General features: G+C 43.3%; 1 protein-coding gene and 1 long non-coding RNA gene across 2 annotated transcripts; one reads left to right on the forward strand and one right to left on the reverse strand.

Moving 5' to 3' along the window:
• Nucleotides 1-1905: 1905 nt before the first annotated feature.
• si:dkey-85k7.12 (up-regulator of cell proliferation) lies at nt 1906-14469 on the reverse strand. Its single transcript, XM_052064059.1, has 5 exons — nt 13227-14469; nt 12488-12523; nt 9221-9322; nt 8938-9009; nt 1906-6699 (listed from the first exon to the last, which is right to left on the reverse strand). The coding sequence occupies exons 3-5, from the start codon at nt 9258-9260 to the stop codon at nt 2018-2020; spliced, it is 4794 nt and encodes a 1597-aa protein (XP_051920019.1). The 5' UTR covers nt 9261-9322; nt 12488-12523; nt 13227-14469; the 3' UTR covers nt 1906-2017.
• A 2469-nt stretch (nt 14470-16938) lies between these two features.
• LOC127599821 (uncharacterized) lies at nt 16939-18193 on the forward strand. Its single transcript, XR_007962173.1, has 2 exons — nt 16939-17031; nt 17148-18193. It is a non-coding gene; the product is annotated as an uncharacterized LOC127599821 (long non-coding RNA).
• Nucleotides 18194-26790: the final 8597 nt, after the last annotated feature.

The raw sequence follows: 26790 nt of genomic DNA on the forward strand, positions 1-26790 counted from the left end.
CTAAATACCTCCAGCGGGCGAGGCAAGTCCTAAGAAGCCAGCTCAATGGCAAGAATAAGAACCGGGCTATAAACAGCTATGCCCTGCCAGTGATCAGATACACTGCAGGAATATTCAGGTGGCAAAAGGAAGAGATTCAGACCACGGACGTTCAGACCTGAAAGCTCCTAACCATGCATGGAGGGTTCCATCCCAAATCCAGCACCCTGAGACTGTACGCAAGCCGAAAGGAAGGAGGCCGGGGACTAGTAAGTGTGAGAGCCACTGTCCAGGATAAAACATCCAAGCTCCATGAATACATCAAGGAGAAGGCTCCAACAGATGACGTACTCAGAGAATGTCTCAGACAATGGGGAACACAGGATGAGGTGCTGGAAGAGGGACCATCATGGGATGTACCACCGGACCATAACTGAAGAGGCTGATCTCAAGAAGTCCGATCAGTGGCTAGAGAGGGCTGGCCTGAAGGACAGCACAGAGGCACTCATTCTGGCTGCTCTGGAGCACTCCCTGAACACCAGAGCCATTGAGGCCCAGATATACCAGACAAGACCCAAGGTGTAGGTTGTGCAAAGAGGCACCTGAGATGATCAAACACATAACTGCAGAGTGTAAGATGCTGGCAGGGAAAGCCTACATGCAACGCCATAACCAGGTGGCTGGCATAGTCTACCAAAACATCTGTGCGGAGGATGGACTGGAAACCCCAAGGTCAAAATGGGAAACACCTCCGAAGGTGGTGGAGAATGACAGAGCGAAGATCCTGTGGTAGAGGAAAGCCGACAAGATGGTAATGGCGAACCAACCAGATATCGTGATCATAGATAAAGGGCAGAGGAAAGCCGTTGTAGTGGATGTCGCGGTCCCAAATTATGGAAACATCAGAAAGAAGGAACACGAGAAACTCTGGAAATACCAAGGGCTCAGAGAGGAGCTGGAGAGAGCCTGGAAGGTAAAGGTGACAGTCGTGCCTGTGGTGGTCAGAGCATTCGGGGCAATGACCCCCAAACTAGATGAGTGGTTGCAACAGATCCCGGAACAACATTGACATCTCAGTCCAGAAATGTGCAGTGCTGGGAACCCTCAAGCTTCCTGGCCTCCCGGGCTGAATAGGGGGACGGACACCACCCGAGGGGTGAGATGAGGATTTTTAAAATAGATATACAGTATATATATACATATATATATACATACACACACATTATATATGTTTTGGTCATAACACAGTACTGCTTTTATTGTCCAAAGAGGGCAAAAATACACAGGAAAAAATAAGAACTACTGAACATCTTGAGAGGTTGAAAGAAAAGTAAACATTCAGGAATAATACATTTACCATTTTTGTATGTTGCGTTATTTAAACTCATTTACCGGTACAGCAACTGCAGCACAAGGTTAAGAGCCATTGCTTGGTCGTTTTTTTTTCTTTCTTGTTTTGCTTTGTCTTGCTCGCAAGTTTTCTGGAGATGAGCTTTTAGCATTTCACCTCGAGATGGCGGCAGCAAACTTCACAAGAAAGTGAATAAACTGCCCATCAGTAAAATGGCTCTTTTTTGTGTGCATGTATTTTGTGTAATTTTGCCAACTGTGGCTCCAAAGAAAGTGGGTGCTGGAACAAAGTGGATGATGTCCCTTGGCCCCTCCCGAAGTACTCCATGTGCAGTTTCCCAGTTTGGCAGACAGGAACAGTTCCTCATTAAAAAAAGGTAAGAATGTTTGTTTCAAGCAGTTTATTTACTCCCAGCTGATGCTGACTCAAAACCAAAACAAAACAATAAGAATAACAACATTTGGGAGTTCAACCAAACCACTTGACTTTTGTCTTTTGGAAGTCCTCTACCCTTATCCAAACGCATAATGTGGAACGTCATAGATAGGCGAATAATATTTCACGATGCACTTAAATTCATTTCTGACAGTGTTTATTTTCAACGAGCAAAACCGTGACATATTTTGAACTCTTTTCTTCTCTTCTTTTGTCTTCCCCACGAGGGCACACTGCAAATATTTTTTTACGTTACTCATTTACTGACTCTTCATTTATGCCGAAGGTTTCTCTCAAACCCTTCAGCGCTTCCTCCTTTGTGATTTTATTCCAGGCCTTTGGAACATTTGCTGGGTTGGCCCCATACTCTTTTGCAAATTGTTTATTGTAGCGTACCAGGACATACTTCCAATAGTCTGATGCTTCCATTGTGGGGTCTGGGGGAATGTGCCAGTCAGGAAAGATGGTAGCGTAGTCTTTGTAGTCAACCCACTTTCCTTGCGTTTCGGGGGTTCGAAAACGCATGTTACTCTGCACGTGAGTGGTACACAGAGATTCAGCAAGGTCTTTTGTTTTATAATCCTGGCATCTTCCAAGACCCTGTGGTCGATGCACAGCCGCATGATGTTTCTTGTGTTTTTTGCCACCTGCTTCACAGGGAACGTTACAAAATGGACACTGCTGTCCACATCCAAATATTCTCTTGAATAGCTCATTCTGCGGTTTGATTGCAAGTTTATTGAGCGTTTCGGTTGTGCTGTCAGTGTTGGAATATTCATCAAGGAGTGTTTCCTTTAATGTAGTCAAGGCTGCAAAGAAGCTTTGTGTAAATGACTCGCACGTGCTTTGGATCTGGAACAGACTGTGCTGTTGTGCCTCGTCTGATATGACAATGTCTTGAATCAGATATTTGCGCATTTGGTTGATGAGATTTGGAATGTCTCTGTCATCATCTGACAATTTTTTTGTGGCCTGCTCCATTGCATTTAATAACTTACAAACTACATCCTCCAACTTCTTCTTCTTCAATTTGCACAACAACTTGTCTTGGTCCATTTTTTGGCAGATGTGTTGAAGGATCTGATCCTTCACATATGTTTCATAGGAAGAAATGTACTTGACAAAACTGTTGAAGTCATCTTTCAGCAGCAACTCTTTCTGAATGTCATATTGGAAACACGAGCGTGAACTGTAAGTCATTGAATGACTGCTTGTCAAAATCTCGTCGACAATGTCAATTCCCAAAGATCGGTTGATGCAGTCCTCAATGGACGGCTTGATACAAAGCTGGACAAAATTGTTCGCTTTGCGTTGGCAGTGATCGGTCTCTTTGTATAAATCCAGAAAATCCAACAAGTACTGGCCCTTGTACTTTTCCAGCTGCGTTCGAGGGTCATTGTTCGACAGGAATCGTTGGTGCATCTCGAGAAATTCTCTTGCGGCAATGCCACAGATATGAAGTTTGAGATCAATCTCGAACTGAGTATTGGTTTGGTGACACTTGTATCCTTGATCAAGCAATTCATCAATCCTCTGCAGCAGATCCCTTGGGAAAGAGTCATGGTAGTCACCATTGGACTTTGTTTTATCAAGGATAAACTGAATGGACGTTGCAATGACATTGTCTGCAAACAATTGTAAATTGTTGTTAGATCTCTGACAATTGTCCTTGTACATATGTTCAAATTTCTTCCTGATGGAGTCAACATGGTCGCTTCTGGTCTTAAACGGGCCCATTCCAAAATGCATGAGGTTTTTAATCCTTCTGAAGTTCTCATTCACGTTCTGATGGAGAACATTTTTCCTCAGTTGGGCGAGAATGTAGGCAGGTATGTCTTGTTCGTTCACTGTGGGTACGTTGGCCGTAGTGGTAGCCCACATTTTGTCAAACTCCTCTCTCAGTTGGTCATCAGACAGGCTGCAGCCTTTGAAGTCACTCAGAAGTTTCATGACTCTCTCTTCAATCACACCGCGATACTCTCGTTGGATGTCCTGGGCCTTTTTCAAACCGGTCTTTCGCGCAAGGACTCTGTCCAAATGAATATTCACTGAATACAGAATATCATTGGACAGACTTGTGATACAATTAATGAAGTCCGTTTTGTATTTCTCGATCAAATTGACACGGCCGTCTTTCTTTTGGTAATATTCATAGAGTTTGGCATTCAATTTTCCTTTATGTGCTTCAATTTTCCCGCATAATTCTGATTTCTTTGATGCCACCACTGCGTCACACGTCTCCGAATCAGCCTCACTGCTTGCATTTAAGATTTCAAATTCTGCTGCTGTCTGCCAGGAGAGGATTTCTTTTCGCATCTCCCATTCCCACTGTGAAAACTCTTTGCAGAGGCTGTTGTAAGTATGGGCCACAAGTGTGTTTCTGAAACTAAAGATGAAGTTCTCATACTTCACTGACTCCCACAAACTTCTCATCCATCCGAGAAACTCTGGGATCTTTAAACAGACGGAGCTCCTTTCTTTTCCAACTGTCTCCAGAAGATTTTTCTTAAACTCCGCGACAGCCTCACTGTAACCAATGTTCACTGGTGCCATTGGAGGAGTCCCATGCCAAAGTCCCGGGATATTCCAGTTGTTGTGTTCCAAGTCATAGTCAACCACATCTGTGAATGCCTGAATCAAAGGGTTTCTCTCCATTTCGGATGCAATTTCTGTCATTTCGTTAAGTTGGTCCAACAAATGTTGACGTTCTGTCATGTTTTTGGTATGAGCCGAGACTCCGGCCACATTTTGGTGCACGAAATGACAGATTGGTTTTTTACCTATTTGTTTCATTCTCATGATGGCATGGACGACAATTTGCAGGACGTCTTTCATTTCGACTGCATTCTCCATTGCAATGTTGATCACGGTGACATCACTCAAGCCAATAACGAAGGTCGCCAGTTGGTTGTCATGCTCGTAGCTATCTTCGAGTTGTGCAAGCTCAGGGGATTTCAGACCTTCGGTATCAATGAGAAGGATGAAGTCGCAACCCAAATCAGTTTGTATATCGTCTCCAACTCTGAGGAACAGCATGTAAGCCCCTCTTGTACATCTGCCGCTGCTGACCGGAAAGTGAACGCCAAACATGGTGTTGAGAAGAGTTGATTTTCCAGTACTTTGAACACCAAGCACAGCCAGAACTAACAGCCTGCTCTTCCCTCCGACCTTCTTGTGAAGCTCCATGAGAACATCTTTCACCCACTTCTCTGGGATGTTTGACGCATCTCCGTCCAAAAACTCCAATGGATAACCATCCAACAACATTTCAGCAGCGACAGCGGGCAAATGAACCAATTTCTCCGCGCCAACGTCTGACTGCATGGAAACCTCGTAGTTGAGTCCCATTTCTCTCATGTAATGTTCCACTCCTAAGGAGCTCTCAGACAAATTCTGATCAATCTCCGCAATGAGTTTGGCGTCTTTATTTCTGCATTGCTCTTTGAATTTGTTACGCAGAGCAGTCAATTTTTCACGCGAATGGGTATTAAAGATGAACTTCATCCACTTCAAGAAATAAGTCCTTCTCTCTTTGTCACTCATTGCTAAAGTGTCAATAAAACATTGCATTCCCCTGGGCCGCTTCTGTTTCTTTTGCGCTTCCCAGATTTGTCTTATCTCATCCTGAAGCTGAGCTTTGTAATGCTCAACGCCAACAGTGGCAACATCATTTATTCGGCATGCCTTCCTCTCTAATTGTGAAAGCCTCCTCCAATTTTTTCCTTGCAAAGGAAGTTCTTGTTTTTTGTAGTGTGGTATACTTCGGACAGTAATGCCCCTCATGATCTCTTCAGCAGCTTTTTTCTGCTCGAGGGTTTGGTTTTCATCGACACTCAGGCCCAATTCAATGGCTTTTTCGGTCATATTTTCAATACTTGTGCTTTTGACGTCACGCAGTAATTTCTTGATGGCTCCACAAAGTCGCTGACAAAACTCTGCCACATTCACCCATGAGTCTTTGATTTTAACACTGCCATTTGGTACATCCAGTTCTTGCTGTGTTTTTTTGACTGACGCCATATCGTCCCACCCATTCTCTTTACGATGAACAAGAAAATAGATTTTGGATTTAGCATCTTGAAGAGCTCTCAGAACTTGGTGCTCATTGTCTTCAATTTTGTCCAAGAATATAAAGATTGCATTGGACACTTCATAAAGAAAAGTAAATTGCGTGAGTGACTCACAAATATCTCCTCGCAAATTGGCAAATGCAACTGGCTCTGGGAATATGTCAAGATTTGCTCTCCCACAAGGAAGGAACCAGCACACCTCCACTAACGTATTTGAAATTCTCCGAGGCCGTGCCCCTCCTTCCATGTCTCTGTGTAAAAACATATTGTGATTCTGTTGGCCGCCACTGAGGATGTGATTTAAAAAATGAGATTTAGATAAACTGCAGTTTTTTAGCCTCACAAAGGAAAAAAATGGAATTGTTGCTTGCACAATGTTGTTCTCAACGAATCCTCTCGTTTGACGCAAATCATGTGGACACCACTCTTTCACGATTTCTCTCAGAGCCCACAGCATCAGAGTACACTGGTTGTTGCTGCAATGGGGCAACAGTAGTGGGACCGAAAACTGACATAAAGACATCTTGAGGGCCATTTCCTGCTGCAAGGAGCTGTCAGCACAAAGAAATAGACCTACTACCAGGTCAAGGGGATGAACTGTGCTTGCTGATTCACATGCCGTGTAAATGTCCAGGAGGTCAAGACTGTCTTCGTGTTCTTCATGGCTGCTTAATACCCGAGTGCAGGACCTGCATCCAGCATTGATTTGGAACAGTTTTCTGAGGAAATAAAATGGTATTTCATCCTTTGATAGAACAACTTTTTCGTAGATGCTGCTTTTGTTGACTTCCAATAGAGATTGAAGAGTAAGTTTGTTCGGATAATACTTTTGCAGCCCAAGGTTGGAGAGGAAGTCGAACAGAACTGTCAAGGAGAAAGACAAGATGATTTATTTAATTTGCCATTTCAAACATATTTGTGTTCTTGTTGGATTGTGCCTGAACCCGAAATGGTGAATGACATGTATCTCTCTCATAAGCACATCAAGAAGTTAAACCAACATGTCAATATGTTTGCAAAGCTACAAGCAGACAAAACCCTGCATGCCCCGAGAGTCGGGTGGAGCGTTTCACTGGATACTTATATACAAGTGTAGCATCATAACTGAATTATGCTAATTGCATGCTTGCTGTGTACCGTGCCCATCATTGGTCCAAGCTTTTGATACATCTCCTGCAATATACAACAACTCACAAAAAGTTTGGGACATTTCACTTTCAGGTGGATTTTATGGAAAATGTACGAAGCTCACGCTACAGTGATATATCATGAAAGTAGGGACATTTAAGTAGAAAGATGACTGGTGATTTCCTCATCTCAGACAATTTCGTAAAACAAAAGTTAATAACAGAGGGTACACCACAACAAAAAATTCCAACGTCCTTCTCACTGATGTACTGGCGTAGTGTACAGTCATTCTTTTCTGGTACCGTTTCGTGACTCAATTTTATCTCCAGCGTCCAGAGATTTGCTAATTTGCTTGCCATTTTGCTGTGCAAAATTGAATCCGCTCCGACTTAATGCGGTTCCAGACGGAAGTCTGGAAAAGTGGACTCACCCAAGCACTTAACTGCAGTGTTAAAAAAACGCTAGCCGTGTCAATCTCAGGTTAGTTGAGCCCAAGGTGTCAAACTCAAGGCCCGGGGGCCAGAGCTGGCCCGCCACATCATTTTATGTGGCCTGCGAAAGCTGCTCAAACAAGTCAAGATAGTGACTTAAACAACAGTTAAATCAACAGTTATTCTTTTTCATGGTTTCAGTCAAAACGGCCCTCCAAGTGAAACAGGAGCTAAAATGAGTTTGACACCCCTGGTTAAGCAGTCAGCATGACCTATAGCTTATGTGCTACCATGAAGGCAATGATTACTGTCTCAGGAGTGGTCAATACAGTCAGTACACTTAGTAGATGCACACAGATACTTCCTCGATTCAGTTTGACCACTACTGGAAGCTGGCTGTTTTGTACATACAATACATGCTGATTTCTATCTCTTGGTCCAACAGAAACGCAATGATATATTATTTCACCATGTGCTGTGTGTTTGTCTGCTTTGCTGCATGGCATAGAAGGGAATTTCTTAATGCTTACCCGAATGAGTACACAGCTTTTCAAGTTTTCAAAAGTTAAAGAAAAGTACCGTAATTTCCGGACTATAAGATGCTACTTTCGTCACAGCTTTCAACCCCGCGGTTTATTCAATTATGTGGCCTGTTTAAAGATTTTTCCAACGGCCATGTGACACCGTCATGTGTCACAGTGAAAAGGACCAGCCACAAGGGGGCGCATTACACCTGTGTTTCGAGCTGTTCTGCAATCCGGAAAGCTGTGTGGCCAGGTCTACGAAACACTTGACCGAACACAAAATAATGTTTATGAAGGCTTTATTCATGACTGAACACAGAAAATATACAGCATTCATGAGCTAAAAGACTGATATTTCAAATGGGACTAACAACTCCAAACTCCAAAAGTATCCAAAAATAGGACAAAAGTTGGCGCTTGTGAGCGCTTTCAGGCATGTTGTAATATCAGCAGAGTTACAACGCCGTTTGCAGATACAGTACATCCGAACTGAATGAGCACAGCTCAGCGTTCGTCTCACGAGATTATCTAACACTCCTTTCAAAGTAACTGTGTTCCATTTGTTAAATGAGGCTGCACTTACTTCAACAGTCATGGTATTATTCGCCTTGTTTCATATGCCAAAAGAAAACCTCCCGAAAGACATTGTCGTGAAAGTTGACACTAAAGCGTGGATATTAGAAAGCCGAATGAAGGAATGGTTGACCGAGTGTTACAGCAAGCGAGGATTTTTTCCCCCCCCGATTTAAAGAAAAGCATTACCCGACAGGGAAGGTTGCCTTTTTTCTGTGTTCAGGCATTATTTGAAAAAGAAAAGTTAAGGTATGAAACCTCATTATGTGTCGAGTTTGGCTTGAGAGTCAAGAATCTTTGTTCCATCCCTCTTTCCAGCTTCCATTGACAGGTTTCACATGATTTTTGTTTTCAGCTGCACCCAAATTGATTTCACCCCAAAGCCCTATTTTCATAATTAGACATGTAAAATATTTTCTTGTCTATTCTTCTAAAATAGAATGTACCTGTTGGCTTTTGTCCTTCAGTGCTCACTGCAGCCATATTGTGGGATCCTCTGATGGCTTGTATTTCACAACCTAGAGGCAATATAATTGTTCAGTCTCCTGGGTTTTTTTTTAAACACTCAATTTAAAACCCAGAATTTAATTGTGCATCCTTCCATTTTCTGATCCGCTTCATCCTCACAGGGGTCGTGGAACCCAAAATGTTGCTGATTGGTTGATCTTACACACAAATTACTTTGTGAATATTTGTTTCTCATCATCCACAGCTCCAAATTTCACGTACCTTTGTTGGATGGGGCGAGGGGCTTTTTTCCACTCTGCATGTTCATTTAATTTTGGGTCGTGAGAATGTTGGTTATCCGTATCCAGGCTTGTCTTGAACAACCTACAGACAATAACATTGTTAGGTCTCTCCTGTGTTTTTTTAACACCCAGAATTGAATCGTCTTTTGAGAAAAAAATATAATTCACTTTCACCCCAAAAACATTTCCATCCATCCTTCCATTTTCTGATCCACTTTATCCTCACAAGGGTTGTGAGACCCAAAATGTAGAATACCCAAAATGTTCCTGATTCTCACACACACACAAATTACTTGAAGATTTGCTTCTCATCATTAACATTGTTCAGTTAATTAAGTTTTTCACGTCCCTCTGAATAGGGATCGTCGGTCAGCATGGAAGGATCACCCTTTCTGTACTTTTTGGACACATTTATTGGAGCACTTTTCAGCAGTATCAGAAGCAGGTAATAACCTAAAGCACACGTAAATGCAGTAAAATAAATAAATAAATAAATACAACTCTCTTTCTGCATCACGATGTAAATATGTATAGAATTGACAATTGTTTTATTTTAACAATACATTTAATAAATAGTTTAATCAACCATGATTTCACTATGCATTATCGTCATTATTTTAAATGTAAGAAACCATACATCACAAACTTATCAAGTCGACTCGAACAAAAGAAATACAAGTCCCAAAGGTGCAACCCAGAAGTGGAGCGCCGACATGATTAAGCCCAGCTGCAACGCAATTTACTTCGTTTGCAAATTGCACCTGGACAAACATAACTATGCAAATGTAACCGAGTCTCTGGAAAGACTAGACACAAAATAATTTTTATGTGGGTTTTTCCCCGACTGAACAATGAGAAATTGTACAGCTTTAAAAAGTCTGAGATGTAAACTGAATTTTAAAAGAGTTCGAAAAGGGATCTAAGAGATTAAAGAAAATTAACACATTAAAGACAATTACGCCACAATAGACAACAGCAGTGGCTTGCTTAATAGGGAAACAGAAATAAAAACACATTATTTCCAAGCCACAATACTGTACTTCTTAGTGCAAAACAAATAATCATTACAACCCAATGTTTTGAGATGCAGACACACTTACTCGATATGTTCCGGTGTGTACAAAGCACGTGAAAAAACACAAATGATATCCCCTCTAAAGAACAGATAACACAGTTCATATAATTTCACAGTCCAAAAAAACCCAACATATTTACATCTTGTAACATTGCGAACACTTGCGCTGTACAGCTGATCACACAACTCACGAGTGGTAGATTTTAAATCCCTAACCACGATATTGTGCTCTACAAATACCATTCAACTAATTAATCATCTGTCCAAAATTAACACCTCGCATGCGTCATGGTAAACTAGTTACCAATTACCTGAATATCGCCAGGGTTACGACGACGATCATGGGTGTATCAAGTTGGGACAAGCAATGGGCACTAGTGATGCTTTTAACTATGTACAGTAAAACAACATAGGTAAGCTTTGATTACCACAAACACATTCGGAATTAAAATTTGATATTTTAACTTTGCACAGTCTACACGCTGCCTTTGAACTGTCAATTAAGTTGAAATGAGTCCAAATTTCACTGCGTTTCCTACCATTTTCTCGCCTTTCCAGTGTGTTGTTTTTTTCTCTGTAGCGCCATCGAGCGCTCTCTCGTCTCCCTGTCTCTTCTGTTCGTGTGCTGCTCGTGCTCACAGTGTGCTGCTGTTGTGTCACCAACTCATCCCCCTTCCCCTCACTGCTGCGTGTGTGTGTGTGTGTGTGTGTGTGTGTGTGTGGGGGGGGGGGGGTTATAAGTAACCCTCCCACCACGGATCTTAACCAATCACGTGTGGCTTTAACCGAAGGAGGGGGGGAAAACAGAATTAAAAAAGTGGCTCCTATTCGGCTCAGACACGACAAACTGCCACCTTCAGAAGTTCTGCGATTGTTGGCCTCATTACAGAAGAAGAAGAAGAAGAAGAAGAAGATCGGGAGTACAGGGGACTGACAAAGGACTTTGTGGACTGGTGCCAGCAGAATCTCCTCCAGATCAACCCTAGGAAAACTAACTAAGGAGTTGGTTGTGGATTTCTGCAGGAAAAAGTCCTCACCAGCCCCGATGAACATCCAGGGTATGGACATAGAGAGGGTGACCTCCTACAAGTACCTTGGTGTTCTTCTGAACGACAAACTGGACTGGTCTACAAACACGGACACCCTGATTAGGAAAGGACAGAGCCGACTCTTCCTACTCAGGAAACTGAGGTCTTTTGGGGTTCAGGGGTCACTACTTAAGACGTTCTATAACTCGGTGGTGGCCTCGGCCATCTATTATGGCATTGTCTGCTGGTCAGGCAGCATCTCAGCCCGGGACAGAAAGAGACTCGAGCGACTGGTCAGGAAGGCCAGTTCTGTCCTGGGTTGCTCCCTTGACACTCTGGAGGAGGTGGGCAACAGAAGGATGCTAACTAAGCTTAAAGCTATGATGGCCAGTCCCTCCCACCCCCTCCAGCCCGCCCTGACAGCACTTGGTAGCTCCTTCAGCCAGAGACTGTTACACCCGCGCTGCAAGAAGGAGAGATACCGACGCTCGTTGCTACCGACTGCTGTCAGGCTGATGAATAAAAAATAACAATCATAATAATAATAATAATTAAATTATGTGAAGTAAAATTGTAAATAGTACTGCGATTTATCCATTGTGTTCATATTGTATTTAATTGAAAGATGTTTGTTGTTGTTGTTTTTTTTTCTCTCTCTCCTTTCTTCTTTCTACATACATTCTTGCTGCTGGAGGCTGTAAATTTCCCCAGTGTGGGACGAATAAAGGATATCTTATCTTATCTTATCTTAAGAGCCGGTTCGTTCGTGAACGATACATCACTAGTGGGCACAGTTCAGCGACTACCTTCTCGTGCATGTCACCCTTACTTCCCTTCCTGGTCTGATTCTCACACGCTGCATATGTTCCCGCGTGTTTTGATCTAGTGTGGCTCTTAAAGTGACAGTGCTACATTTGTTAAACACTACAAACGTCTAAGTAAGGTTCACCTGATTACACAAAAAATTGTTAAATAAAGACACCACTGTGCTAGCAGCACGTTAGCCCCTGTGATTGCATAGCGATGCGGCAAACATAAAGCACAACGGACACATTGCAAAGCAGACAAACATAGCACCCGATCATGATGGAATCTAAAAGCTAACTTTACATATGTGGTAAAGAAAAGCACACGCGTGGCTTACCATTGGGCCATTCCGACGACGAAGCGAGTGTATTCACTAACGTAACATAATGCGATGCTGCTTTTTATACGTCGCGCGAACGGTCACCTGTCAGCTTAAAGCGCCAGGTGAATCCAACACACATCTCCAAATTTCACTCACCTTTGTTGCAGGGGTGCGGGGGTGGGGGTTTCTTATGGTCGTTTAATTTCGGATAGTGAGAATGTTGATTATCCGAATACAGGCTGGAGACGATGAATAGTTTCTTCGAAGCTTTTATTTCCAGAATATTCCGGGCACCAATGAGTTACAGACAATGACTGATGTCGCAAGTGCAAAGACGCAAAGTACTCACAACATATTTATATTATCAGAAGGGCGTAACAGAAACTGTTGTGCAGCATCGAGACTTTGCACTAGGCAATAAATTTCTATTTACACCGGTTCTAGCTGGTATCAACTGCCGGATTCCTATGCCCTGGGCAACAATTTAGCATGGTTAACTGATATGTATGCTTCAAGGACACATCAGGCTATAAAACAGAGTCTCATTGCGGACATGAGGAAGTTATACAGGCATCACTAAATGTGGGCAGAAGACACACTTCACCTTGCATGTCAACCTCTAGCATTCTGAAGCGGACTCTGTACCACCGTATTTTAGGGCAGTTAAATAGAAACAGACAGCATTTGAGAAACCTGAAAAGCAAGTCTCCGTTGAATTGTTTTAGCTCCTTCTTTGGCTGTTCGTGTTACAAACTCTACATGGGAAGTAACTGTGAAGAAATAGTGACTTAAATATTTGTTGTTCACTGATTTGATCCAACAGTATTATATTGGTCAGTGATAAAACCTGTTGAGGTGTGCGCTTCGTTCAGGATGCATTAGGGATAATAACGACGAGAGATGAATTTTCTTGCTTAACTCAAACTTGTGTCATGTTTCTTTGCCGTCTGCACAGAGAGCAGCCCCTTCTCATCACCACTGCACAGGAAGAAGTATTTCGCGCCGAGTATAGACTGGATATGGCGTTGTATCTTGGGTTGCCAGACCCGTTCAAAATAAAGAACACATCACATCATTACAGAAATGAGGATACAAGATATCGTATCTTAACACCCCTACTTCTACTCAGTTTGCTGTAATGTAAACAAAATTAAATGCACCAAAATAGAAAACAATGTGGACTCTGGGTCACACATTTCAAATCCCAAGAACACTGGGTGCAAACTCAATTAACTTTGTCAGAAGTGCCTTTTAAGTATCTTAACACATGTTTCACAGTGACCCACTGCTCCTCTGTCGGTTCTGCAAAATACTGTGACAACCTGCTTACCACAAAGCTTAAATCTGGCCTGGTACAAGTGGTCAGATAGATTAGGCAACCTACTGCTTCTCTGTAGGTTCTGACATCACTCATTTTCACTGCATCATTTGAATATTCCAGCTTTTGTTCACAGGGCGTTTTTCGTACTTTACAGTCTTGCATATTGAAACGCTCTAATATCTTGTTAACGTATTTCTCCTGTGACATTTTTACACATCCATCAGACAGATTGAAATCGATACCTAGAAAATGCTTGAGTGTGCCAAGATCTTTCATTTTGAACTTTACAGAAAGCATCTCTTTCACGTCTTTCAAAATCATTTCATTGCTGGCCGCGATAATCAAATCGTCGGCCCATATGATTTTGATCACCTAGTCACTTTTTGACTCTTTCTTGACGCTGTCTTAAATTCTTGGGCAGCTTGCTACCAAAACAACATCTGCTATCTCGACCTTCCCCTGATGAAAGTATGCACGGAAGCTAGTCCCCCACCATCACCCCCTCCTTCATACATTCCCTTGTTTCACCGTCTTCATTGTTTATGTCTTGTGACCTGTTGTAACTGTCATATGCCTGTGCACAAGTTTTTTTGCCTCACTCAAATTATCCTCAAAATGAGGGTAGTACTAGCGTGGGTTTTTTCTCCCCCTCTCCCTTCCTTGTGGTTTCTTTCTGACTTCCGGATTGAGTGAACGCTGACGCGTTTTGGCTGCCGCTGCTCAACCCTTATTGTTTTGTGGTTTTTGTAATTGTAAAGTGGCGGCCCGGTAGTCCTGTGGTTAGCACGTCGGCTTCACAGTGCAGAGGTACCGGGTTCGATTCCAGCTCCGGCCTCCCTGTGTGGAGTTTGCATGTTCTCCCCGGGCCTGCGTGGGTTTTCTCCGGGTGCTCCGGTTTCCTCCCACATTCCAAAAATATGCATGGCAGGCTGATTGAACACTCTAAATTGTCCCGAGGTGTGAGTGTGAGTGCGAATGGTTGTTCGTCTCTGTGTGCCCTGCGATTGGCTGGCAACCGATTCAGGGTGTCCCCCGCCTACTGCCCGGAGACAGCTGGGATAGGCTCCAGCACCCCCCGCGACCCTAGTGAGGATCAAGCGGTTAGGAAGATGAATGAATGAATGAATGAATGTAATTGTAAAGTGTCCTTGGGTGTCTTGCAGGTGCTTATAAATAAAATGTATTATTATTATTATTATTATTATTATTATTATTATTATTATTATTATTATTATGATGATGATCATATCACTTGTTGTTCCTCAATGGAACAATGTGCAACTGCAGTCTGCGGCTCTTCTACATTCCTCTTTGTCTTCTAGTTCTCTGAAATCATAACAGCATCAGTGATTATATCGGCAATTATTGCAAAAGAACATCATAACACTAAGGAATTGAATTAGATGTAGAAGCATGATCCATATCCCTGGAATAGAATTTTATTTTCATTGTCATGTTAACAATACAAACCATTTTCCCAAATTGCTTTTAACCTTCTTTCTGGCATCAGTCAGGAAGACAGAATGCTCACTTTAAAGTCAGAATTTTGAGCTAAAAGTGAGAATTTAGCCAACTTTTTTTATTTTTCATTGACCTGAAAACTTTTCTGTAGCATTCTTTCCATTTTAACCCTCAGGATGCCCCAGTGGGAACAGTGAAGAAAAATGCTGTGTGAATTCTGTGATTGGGTTTTGTGGCTGTAGAATTTATCACAAGTTTATAGTGTGCCTCAGCACATCGGTAAATGTTTCGATTAGGACATTGGCACAAAGTTCAGTTTTTTAACCCACGAATTGGGTGAGTAAAACGTGCTGTATGTTGATGCAGGTGTGATTAATTTTCTGTTCTTTAAGATTCAGATAAAGTGGAAGACGATGCAGTGTACTGCTCTCTTAATGGCATACAGTAGATGGCACCATGCTCACATTTATAAGCAACATGATATTTGACTTGGAATGAAGCTTAGACTGTATTTCAATGTTTATAAATATGCTAGTTTTGGGATTATGTTTTATATATCATGCACGTCACTTCACTAGATTTCATATCATATTAAATATACAGGGCGGCCTGGTAGTCCAGTGGTAGCACGTCGACTTCACAGTGCAGAGGTACCGGGTTCAATTCCAGCTACGGCCTCTCTGTGTGGAGTTTGCATGGTCTCCCCGGGCCTGTGTGGGTTTTCTCCGGGTACTCCGGTTTCCTCCCACATTCCAAAAACATGCATGGCAGGCTGATTGGTCACTCTAAAATGTCCCTAAGTGTGGGTGTGGGCGTGCATGGTTGTTCGTCTCTGTGTGCCCTGCGATTGGTTGGCAACCAATTCAGGGTGTCCCCTGTCTACTGCCCAAGGGCAGCTGGGATGGGCTCCAGCGCTCCCCGCGACCTGATGAGGATCAAGCGGTTCGGAAGATATTAAATATACAGGTATGTGCAAGAAACTGGACTCCTTGGCCAAAAAGAAGAGCATGTTGAACCTGAAGGATTGGGTACAAAGTTTGAAGTGCCATTTGTACTGGTGTGCACTTTCCTCCCAGACACCGGAGGAAAAGAAGCAGAAGTGGCTGGCATGTGTGGACCACCTACAGAATGTGCACGATAGTTGTTTACATGCTCCAATTACTAGAGAAAAAGCGTGGCTAGTGCCACTTTTTTGGTTCGATGTTGCCTGCTAGTTAATCCTAAAAAATAAAAATATTGTACCTTGTAAAATCATTTAAAGGTACTGAAGTCAATGTCGCAGTGGTGGAAATCCTGACAAAGACCATGTTTGTCAACAATGTCATGAAGATTTCTCACCTCGGACAGACCAGTGGATGGAAGCTTTTCACAGTGTGGTGAATGACTTTGTCCCAAAGATGTACCACTTCTCGTACAGAGGAATGAAAATGTCAGTTTTCTTTAACACACCTGTTAAAGAAAACTGACATGCATGAAATGTAGACGATAGTGAAATGTAGAACTTTGAGATATAAAGTTATTTCATCACAATTTGACAATTTTTTAATAAGATAAGGCATTTTTTGTTCTATTCCAGAATAATTCTTGCTGCTCTGCATTACAATGAAAATGCTGGCAGACCACAGAAAGTGACAATGCACAACAGCAGTCTGTTGTGCATTGCAACAGTACAGAACAGACAATGCAACAGTAGGAATGCACTCCTACTGTATCGTTTATCCCAAATATAAGAGTGGTGGGTATTCTCCGGGAAAGATATTGGTGGATACAACTTATGGTAAGTTAATAAATAAAAAGTAATTCCAGGCAAATGCATGACATACTGAGTATAATCCATATGTCGTCCAAATATTTATCATCCCAATATGTTGTTGTTGTTTTTTTTTTTTGTAGACTATGTGAATGACTGCCTGTAAGAGGTGATGAAACTGACTGCCATTCAAAATAAGTACAGAACTGGTGATGTGTGTGTTGACCTGCAATTTCTGACAGCAGCACTGAACAGGCCGGACAAGTCAGCTGTTATTGCCGAGCACCAGACTAGATTCCTCAAGAAATTAATCACAGTTCTGGAACATTTCTCTGTGAAACACGAAACCCTTTGAATACAGCTGACTCCTCTTCTCCTAGTGGTGGAAAATGTGTCCTGATACAAGACATGGCGCATGCTGGGAGCATATCACGGTTGTCCTCACCAAGAAACTTCCAGCACCAGCGCATCCTATGGCCCATCAAATGCCTTGCCTTTGTACTGCTGCTTGTAGGTCATCCATGCCACCTGTAATCCATGTGGGTCTAGGCCAGGGGTGGGCAAACCTTTTGGCTCGGGGGCCACATTAATTTCTAAAATTTAACAGGTGGGCCGGGTCAGCACAAGATACAGTACATATTAAAAAACTGCATATGTTGAAAGTCCATACCAAACATCAACAGATCAAAAGCAAAACATATTTTTTTAATGAGAACAGTGACACAACTATGGTATATAGTAGGGTTGGGCAATTATTTTCCTGGGGGGGCCAAATGAGAAGCAGAAAATATTGTGGAGGGCTGGGCCAAAAGTTAGAAATAGAAAATAAAGAAGATAGCACAATGTCTTTGTACGCCAGTAATAATGTAACATTCTCCTCCACCATCACACTCAGCACCGGTTCTCCTCAAGGATGTGTACTGAGCCCCCTGTTGTTCACGCTCTACACATTTGACTGCTCTCCAACTCTTATTAGTGGTCCAGTTTGCGGAAAGTTTTTAAGATGATAACAATCAAACCATTCTAGGAAATGTTAATTTACTCGAGCCACAAGCAATTCACTCTGAGCATTGACATTGCCAGAATCGGACTGAGTAAGAATCGCTTCCTTGTTTTTCTAAGTCTTGTAGATTTGAGTCTTTCCAGGGGTCTCCTGAATGTTTCGTACTTTGTACCCGCTTCGTTTAATCACATACATATCACTTTCCCTTCCATGGTCATTACTCTCTCCCTCTTTCTTCATCTTCCCCTCCCTCCCTGTGCTCTGCTACTTGAAGTAACTGCGCCACCTGGTGTTGAAATACCTGTCATTACATGTCCAAATGAAATGAATGCAATCAAACCTTAATTGTACGCCAATCTCCGGCGGGCCGGATTAAAAAGACCAACGGGCCGGATCCGGCTTGCGGGCCGTAGCAAACACTGCTGTAGGCATATGCTGGCATTTACCACAAGTACACTTGAAATAAAAAAATAAATAAAAAAAAGTAAAATACTGAGCGATGACACCATGAGCATAAATTGTATTGAACAAGCATATTGCTATACCCATCAATCAATAATTCTGTTGTTAATGAAAACATTTGATTCAAATGGATTTGCAATACTGGACAAAAGTTTTAAAAAGTCATTCAAAAACTCAAGTACAAGTCAAAAAATTATTTGCAAAAAAGAATACTCAAGTACCGAGTAGGCTAACTGCTTGACTGCTACACCCTGCCGATGAAACTCATTCTGGCCGCTTGTATGTGGGATTTTATTCTTTCAGTCACGACCAACAGTTTATAACCATAAGTTAGGGTAGGAATGTAGGTAGACCGGTAAATTGAGAGCTTTGCCCTCCGGCTCAGCTCCCTCTTCACCACGACAAAGCGTTCCAGATGCCATTTCACTGTATGTGCCGCACCGATCCACCTGTCAATCTCCCGTTCCATCTTCACCCCCCAAGATACTTTTCTCCTCGTTTGAGGCAGGATCTTATCCCCCAACTGGAGAGGGCACTCCACCCTTTTCCATCTGAGGACCATGGTCTCAGATTTGGAGGTGCTCAATGATAATTTTACAGTTTACCCCCATCCAGTCCCTGGGACTCGCTGACCAGGCCTGAGGATTTGAGGAATTCACAGTAAACGTTTGTCGAATTACCCAATGGGAAAACACAGTAACTAATTTTGGATTCCGTAAACATTCATCAAGGGATCGCATTTTTTGATTTTGACTGATACTGTATTCATAATCAAGAATTCTGAAACTCAAAAGTATAATGTTTCAAGGGTAACTGTTTGAAAACTATGTATTAACGATGAACATTACATCAGCAAGATAATTCAGGGCATTAATGACCACAACTATCGAATTCACAGACGCCTGATATTCTCCATCCATAGCAAAATTATTGCAAAATTATTATTTGTTGGCAACAAGAATGATTGTCTTGTGCCAGCCCAAAAACACAAGATGGTGTTCAAAAATTGGTCCAGTCTAAAAAATAAAAATAAAAACACACATTAAAGTTGCATTTTTGTTGTGGTTATCATAAGCAAATGTAGCATTTGTTTGTTACTGTAACTTTGCTTAGCTCTCTGCATTGACTGATGAATAAAAGTGCACTTGTCTAGTCAAGTGGCTGGCAAACCACTGTTATGTTCACTGCCTTGTTCGCTAAAAAACTCCACTGTTGTGCTAACACAGACACTTTATCATGTCAGACAGTCAGGCCCCTTGTAGGACTAGGATATTTAAGACGTATTATTACACATGTGAGGCGATTAGAATGTCTCACTTGTATAGGTGCTGCAGTTACTGTCTGCTACAACTATGAGCCATTAAAACCATCGAGGGGGAACACCACAGAGTCCTGAATTGAGGAGAAAACTCAAAATTGATCAGTGCATGAGGGCCACAACCTCCCCCAGCTCACATTTTGGGTGGCTGTTGTGGGGGGAGTGTCACTGGTGTTGTTGGTGTCACTTTAAATTAAAAGGAAATCATTTGGGTAGAAGCTGTCTCTTGGCAACTGGGTCTGACATAATACTATGGTGGCCCCGTCTTTGTTCGGGATACAGTTGTAGGGGTGGGGGTGGGTGTGTGTGTGTGTGGGGGGGGATTTGTGAGTAGATAAGAGGGAGGCAGATGGGGTTGGGGGAGAGAGAGGGTGGTAGCAGGACCCGGGATCCATCTGCCATAAAATGTGTTGCCTTTTGTTGTGGAGGCGACATATAGCTCACAACTGCCAAATCCAGTAAATGTGGTCAAGCTCTCTGTCCCCCCCACCCCCCCACCCCACTCTCTCTCTCTCTCTCTCTCTCTCTCTCTCTCTCTCTCTCTCTCTCTCTCTATTTCGCTCTCTCTCTCTCTCACCCTCACCCACTCTCTCTCCTGCCACACCCTCTCCCTCACCTTCGCCCTCTCTCTCATTACTGCTTTCTCACTTTCTTTTTTCACTCCAGTTTTCTCTCTGTCTTTCTCACACCCACACAGTCTTTGTAACACTTTGTAAACTTAGTTTTTATGTTTTTCAAATTTGGAATGTGGTTTGATTGATGGTGTCACTCCTTCTCATTCATATCTTGACCTGAAATGAATCATGCATCCTAACATGCAAGCGAATGTGTTTGTGCACACCTGTTTGCTAATTTGACAGGTGTGTTTAAAAAAAAAATGCAGCTGAAATACAACAATTTTAATCTTCAACATACATCAATTAAAAAAACGTACAAAAGTATAAAAGTTATTGCAGTTTTTTTTACAATAAAACAAGAATACTAATTACTAACAAATGGGACAAATTATCTGTCTGATGTTAAGGCTGTTCATTAAAGCTGGCAACTATTAGTTATAACATTATAGGTTTATCTCGCTGTGTAGCTCAGACTAAGTACAGATGTCTTCGTGAAAACGGTACAATACAACATACAACAACACAACTAATTCTGTGCACACAAAAATAGTTGACCTCATATATTAACTCGTATAGTACTCATACCGTGAAGGAAAAAAATCACTGGTCAAACTGTGAAAACAAAATGCACCGATAGCTTAGGTAGGATTGCAAAAACTTTAATGACAATTTTGTGTCCATTAACCTGCCGTGCATGATTTTACAATGTGGGAGAAAACCGGAGTACCTGGAGAAAACGCACGCAGGCACGGGGGAACATGCAAACTCCACACGTTTTTTGCAGCCCCAAAACTGTATGCGGCTATTAGCGATGCTGTTAGTGAATTAGACGTTGTTTATCAATTAGACTCATATGCATAAAGGTGGGTAATTTCTCTGCCAAATTTAGGCATATTACCTCATTTAAATATGTGCAAATACCACTGTTGCACCGAGACGCATTCTCGTTGGCATCCCAATTAGTGACGCATTTCACCATCTGCACCTGCTTTGTTGATTAGATGCTATTTGTTTGCTCAATTTTTTTCAGTTAGCGCTGACCAAAAGCCATGCAATCCTTTTGTGAATTCGGCCCTCTGTGATAAAATTAGGCGTTGCAACAGTAGTATAACACAGACCCGACTCAACATCTCACACTGATAATCGTTCTCTGCCTCTTCCGTGTCTTTGTCCTACTCTGTGTTCTCTCTGAAAGCTAATGTCTCCAAAGTCCTCAGTCTCTCACTCTCTCTGGCCTTCATCGGGCACTGTCTAGAGATTGGCCTCATATTGTTTGTGCTGAAACAGAAGAACATTTGTTTCTGTCTATTTTTAACTCTCGACAAAAAACAATGCAGATGAATATCCAACATTTCACCACAACTACGAAAAGCCAGCATGGAAGGATTCCCGATTCAATAAGAGTTCCTCCCATTTTTTTAACGGAAAACGTTTCCTTCACTTTAGGGTTTCCCAATTCAGAGCTATTACTAAACCTGTTTTGTGAAACAGACCCCTGCTTATTGGAAGAAGCCAGGCAGTCACATGACTGCATACAAAGTCTCTGCGACCCCACACAGATGCAAAATTTCTAAAGTGACTGTGTTACATGAAGCATGACAGAAATCTATAATTACCCTTCGAATAAGCTCGAGCCAAGCCTGGTAATGATAGGCACTTTAGAAAATGGATGGATAGACTATGAAAAAGCAACAGCTAAAGTATGTCATGTGTCATCTGCGTTTGCCCAAACAGTCTACAAGAGTTTCACTTGGAACTTGACAAATATACAAAAGGCCGTCTCAACCTCGGAAACTGTATTGGTCCATCGAACACAACCAGCAAGTCAACCACACTACGTGAATGCGAATTGCTGTTTGTCAGACCCACCGTTGGAGTTCTTTGTTGCTTGCCGTAGAAGGGGGTGTGAGCAGGGGCCTAGCCAGAAATATTTCAGTGGTATGGCCAGGGTGACACAACACCTTAGAAAGAGATGCGAGTTGGCAGATTTTATATTGGTTTTGAGTGTTGAAACATATCAGGATTGCTTGTAAAAGTGGGTGAATGCACCTGTCAAAGTATGTATAAAAACATCTAATTAAATTGTATGCACTTATTTATCTCTGCCTGGCGGGGCTATTTTGCTATTTCAACTGAGGCATGTGACGCACTTCTGCAGCCTGTTAACTATCGTAGCTCACAAGTACCATTTTAAAGTGCTTCCCTGGACCCTCCTAGATTCCTATTCTTTGCCCGTGCCCTCGGTGAATTGTACACGAAGCAAACTCTGAATGAGAAGAATGACGATAAAAGATAGAGCGCAACAGCTCTGATTACAAGCTGCAATTGCAGACTGCTGAGCACTAACAACTTCCGGTAACGTAACCAGGCGCGACCGTAAATTCAAGGTTTATACCTGCTTTATTTTATTTTTTTAATATTTATTTTGTGAAAATGAGACTAATAGGATGATTAGGGTGTAGCGTACATGAACACAAAAAAATACGAACGTATGTTACGAACATGTACAAAAGACACACAAATTGTTGTTTGTTTTTTTTCTCCTCGACACTCTTCAGATCTACTTGGGACCTGTCTTAGATCTACCGGTAGATCAGGATCTACCTAATGGGCACCCCTGCATTACACTATAACCAAATGGTGACCAAACTACGGCCTGTGGGCCAGATCCGGCCCGCCTCCACATTTGGTCCGGCCCCCCTGAACAATACCATAGAGTATTTTGATTTATTTTTCATCTATGTATATTTGTATTTTATCATAAAATTTGGCTTTGCCAATAAAATATTCCTTAGTTATGAACTATTTTCATGATTAACTATTAGCTAGTAACAGTTTCATAAACACATATAACGTGACATTTGTTCCATCCTTCTGCGGTCTGTGCCGGTATCTGGCAACCCCAGAAAAAAAAAAATCCTGAACCCGTCCCTCTCAAAGACAATGTAATCATGGCGAAAAGGTGAGGTAAGAGAAAAAAAATATTTAGAATACAGGGAATTTGACCCAAAATGGAGAAACGATTTTTTTTTCAATGCAAAGAAAAGATTGTCTGTCTCATCTGTCGGTGGCGGTATTCAAAGAATACAATCTGTGGAGACACTATGAATCCCGTCTGTTATGATTCGGTTTATGGACCAACAGGTGCCAGGTGGCATCCTGGATTTGGTGGCTCCTTCAAAAATTGTGCTCCCAAAGCCTAAACCCGAGCCATGGTTTAACGACATTACGCGCGCAGCTAGGCAGGAGTGTCGCAAAGCTGAACACTGGTGGAAAAAAGACAAATTGCATATCTCTTATCAAATTTGGAAAGACTGGTGGCGTAACTACCAGCTCACAGTAAAAGAGGCCAAAAGAGAATATCTGTCGGACCTTATTCTAGCTAACCGTCACAACCCATCCGCACTATTTAAAACAATAGATTCTGTACTCAAACCCCCTCTGCCTACTTGCTCGGATTCCTCACCCGAGATGTGCAACAGATTCCTTCAGTTTTTCATTGATAAGGTCTCTACAGCTAGCACTCCGTTCTCAAATACCGCATCTGACCCCTCTGTCCATGTTCCATGTTCAGCTGTACTTAATTCTTTTGATACTGTGTCCTTGGCGCTTTTGGAGGATGTAGTTTACCAGACGAAGCCATCTGGCTCCCCTTGCGACTCTCTTCCCCCACGCTTCTTTCAGGAGGTTCTCTCGAGTGTTGGTGCATCGGTCTTGGATATCATCAACAGCAGCCTTTCTTCTGGTGTTGTTCCCCAACAGTTTAAACATGATGTGGTCCAAACCTTGATCAAGAAACCTGGTCTTGATCCAGATGTGCTGTCAAGTTACAGGCCCATTTCAAAACTGCCTTTCATTTCCAAAATTCTGGTCAGCCCTGTTACGCGTTTCTAATGACATCCACCTGGCAAATGACTCTGGAGACCACGTGTGTCTGGTCTTATTGGACTTAACTGCAGCATTTGATACAGTGGATCACAGTATTCTGCTGACTCGTTTGCAGCACTTTGTGGGCATTGGCGGCAGTGCTCTTGAGTGGTTTAGGTCCTATCTCGCTGACAGGACCTTTTGTGTCAGCCTTGGCTGCTCTGAGTCACGCACTGCTTCCCTGTCATGTGGTGTTCCACAGGGCTCAATTCTGGGGCCTCTGCTATTCTCGCTGTATCTTCACCCATTGGGTTCCATCTTAAGGAAACATGGTATTCCCTTCCACTGCTATGCAGATGACTGCCAGATCTATGTCCCACTGAGCAAGAAAGACGCCTTCTCATTAAGGCCACTCCTATCCTGTCTTGAAGAAATCAAAACCTGGATGGCACAAAATTTCTTGAAATTCAACGAAAAGAAGACAGAGGTGATATTGTTTGGTCCCAGTGGCCCTTGTACATTCCATCCTGTAGACTTGGGCCCCCTGTCTCCTTATTTGAAATCAACGGTCTCAAACTTGGGCCTTAAACTGGACAGTGATTTCAAACCCGATTGGCAAATTGGTGCCGTTGTTAAATCCAGCTTCTTTCACCTTAGACAGCTGGCCAAAATAAAACATTTCCTCTCACATGAACACTTTGAGACAGTAATCCATGCCTTTGTCACATCCCGGCTCGATTACTGTAATGCCCTGTACTTTGGAGTCAGCCAGTCCTCCATTAAGCACCTTCAGCTGGTCCAGAATGCCGCTGCTCGCCTCTTGACTGGTACTCGTAAGAGGGAGCACATAACTCCTACTCTGGCATCCCTTCATTGGCTCCCCATTCATTCATCCATCCCATCCATCCATCCATCCATCCATCCATCCATCCATCATCTACCGCTTATCCGGGGCCGGGTCACGGGGGCAACAGCTTTAGCAGGGAAGCCCAGACTTCCCTCTCCCTAGCTACTTCTTCCAGCTCTCCCCGGGGGATCCCGAGACGTTCCCAGGCCAGCTGGGTGACATAGTCTCTCCAGCGTGTCCTGGGTCTTCCTCGGGGTCTCCTCCCAGTGGGACATGCCCGGAACACCTCACCAGGGAGGCGCTCAGGAGGCATCCGAATCAGATGCCCAAGCCACATCATCTGGCTCCTCCTCGTGGAGGAGAAGCGGCTCGATTCTGAGCCCCTCCCAGATGACCGAGCTTCTCACCTTATCTCTAAGGGAGAGCTCGGACACCCTGCGGAGAAAACTCATTTCGGCCCCTTGTATCCGGGATTTCGTTCTTTCGGTCACGACCCATAGCTCGTGACCATAGATGAGGGTTGGAACGTAGATCGACCGGTAAATTGAGAGCTTCGCCCTTTGGCTCAGCTCCTTCTTCACCACGACAGACCGATACAACGTCCGCATCACAGCAGACGCTGCACCGATCCGTCTGTCGATCTCCCGCTCCCTCCTTCCCCCACTCGTGAACAAGACCCCAAGATACTTGAACTCCTCCACTTGGGGCAAGATCTCCGTCCCGGCCCGGTGGGGGCACTCCACCCTTTTCCGACTGAGGACCATGGTTTCAGATTTGGAGGTGCTGATTTTCATCCCAACCGCTACACACTCGGCTGCGAAACGCTCCAGTAAGAGTTGGAGAGCCCCGTTTGAAGGAGCCAACAGCACCACATCATCTGCAAAAAGCAGGGATGCAATACTGAGGCCCCTAAAACGGACCCCCTCAAAGCTTCGGCTGCGCCTAGAAATTCTGTCCATAAAAGTTATGAACAGAATCGGCGACAAAGGGCAGCCTTGGCGGAGTCCTACCCCCACTGGAAACGATTCCGACTTACTGCCGACAATGCGAACCAAACTCTGACATCGGTGGTATAGTGACCGAACAGCCCGTATCAGGGGGTTCGGTACCCCATACCCACGAAGCACCCCCCACAGAACTCCCCGAGGGACACGGTCAAACGCCTTCTCCAAGTCCACAAAACACATGTAGACTGGTTGGGCGAATTCCCACATACCCTCAAGGACCCTGCTAAGGGTGTAGAGCTGGTCCACTGTTCCACGGCCGGGACGAAAACCACACTGCTCCTCCTCAATCTGAGGCTCGACTTCCCGACGGACCCTCCTCTCCAGCACCCCTGAATAGACCTTACAAGGGAGGCTGAGGAGTGTGATCCCTCTGTAGTTAGAACACACCCTCCGGTTCCCCTTTTTAAAAAGAGGGACTACCACCCCGGTCTGCCAATCCAGAGGCACTCTCCCTGTTGACCACGCGATGCTGCAGAGGCGTGTCAACCAGCACAGCCCCTCATCATCCAGAGCCTTGAGGAACTCCGGGCGGATCTCATACACCCCTGGGGCCCTGCCACCGAGGAGCGTGTTAACCACATCGGTGACTTCAACCACAGAGATAGGAGAGCACACCTGAGAGTCCCCAGGCTCTGCTTCCTCTAAGTAAGGTGTGTTGGTGGAGT

The sequence above is a fragment of the Hippocampus zosterae genome, chromosome 4 (genome assembly GCF_025434085.1).
Source record: "Hippocampus zosterae strain Florida chromosome 4, ASM2543408v3, whole genome shotgun sequence".
Lineage (NCBI taxonomy): Eukaryota > Metazoa > Chordata > Actinopteri > Syngnathiformes > Syngnathidae > Hippocampus > Hippocampus zosterae.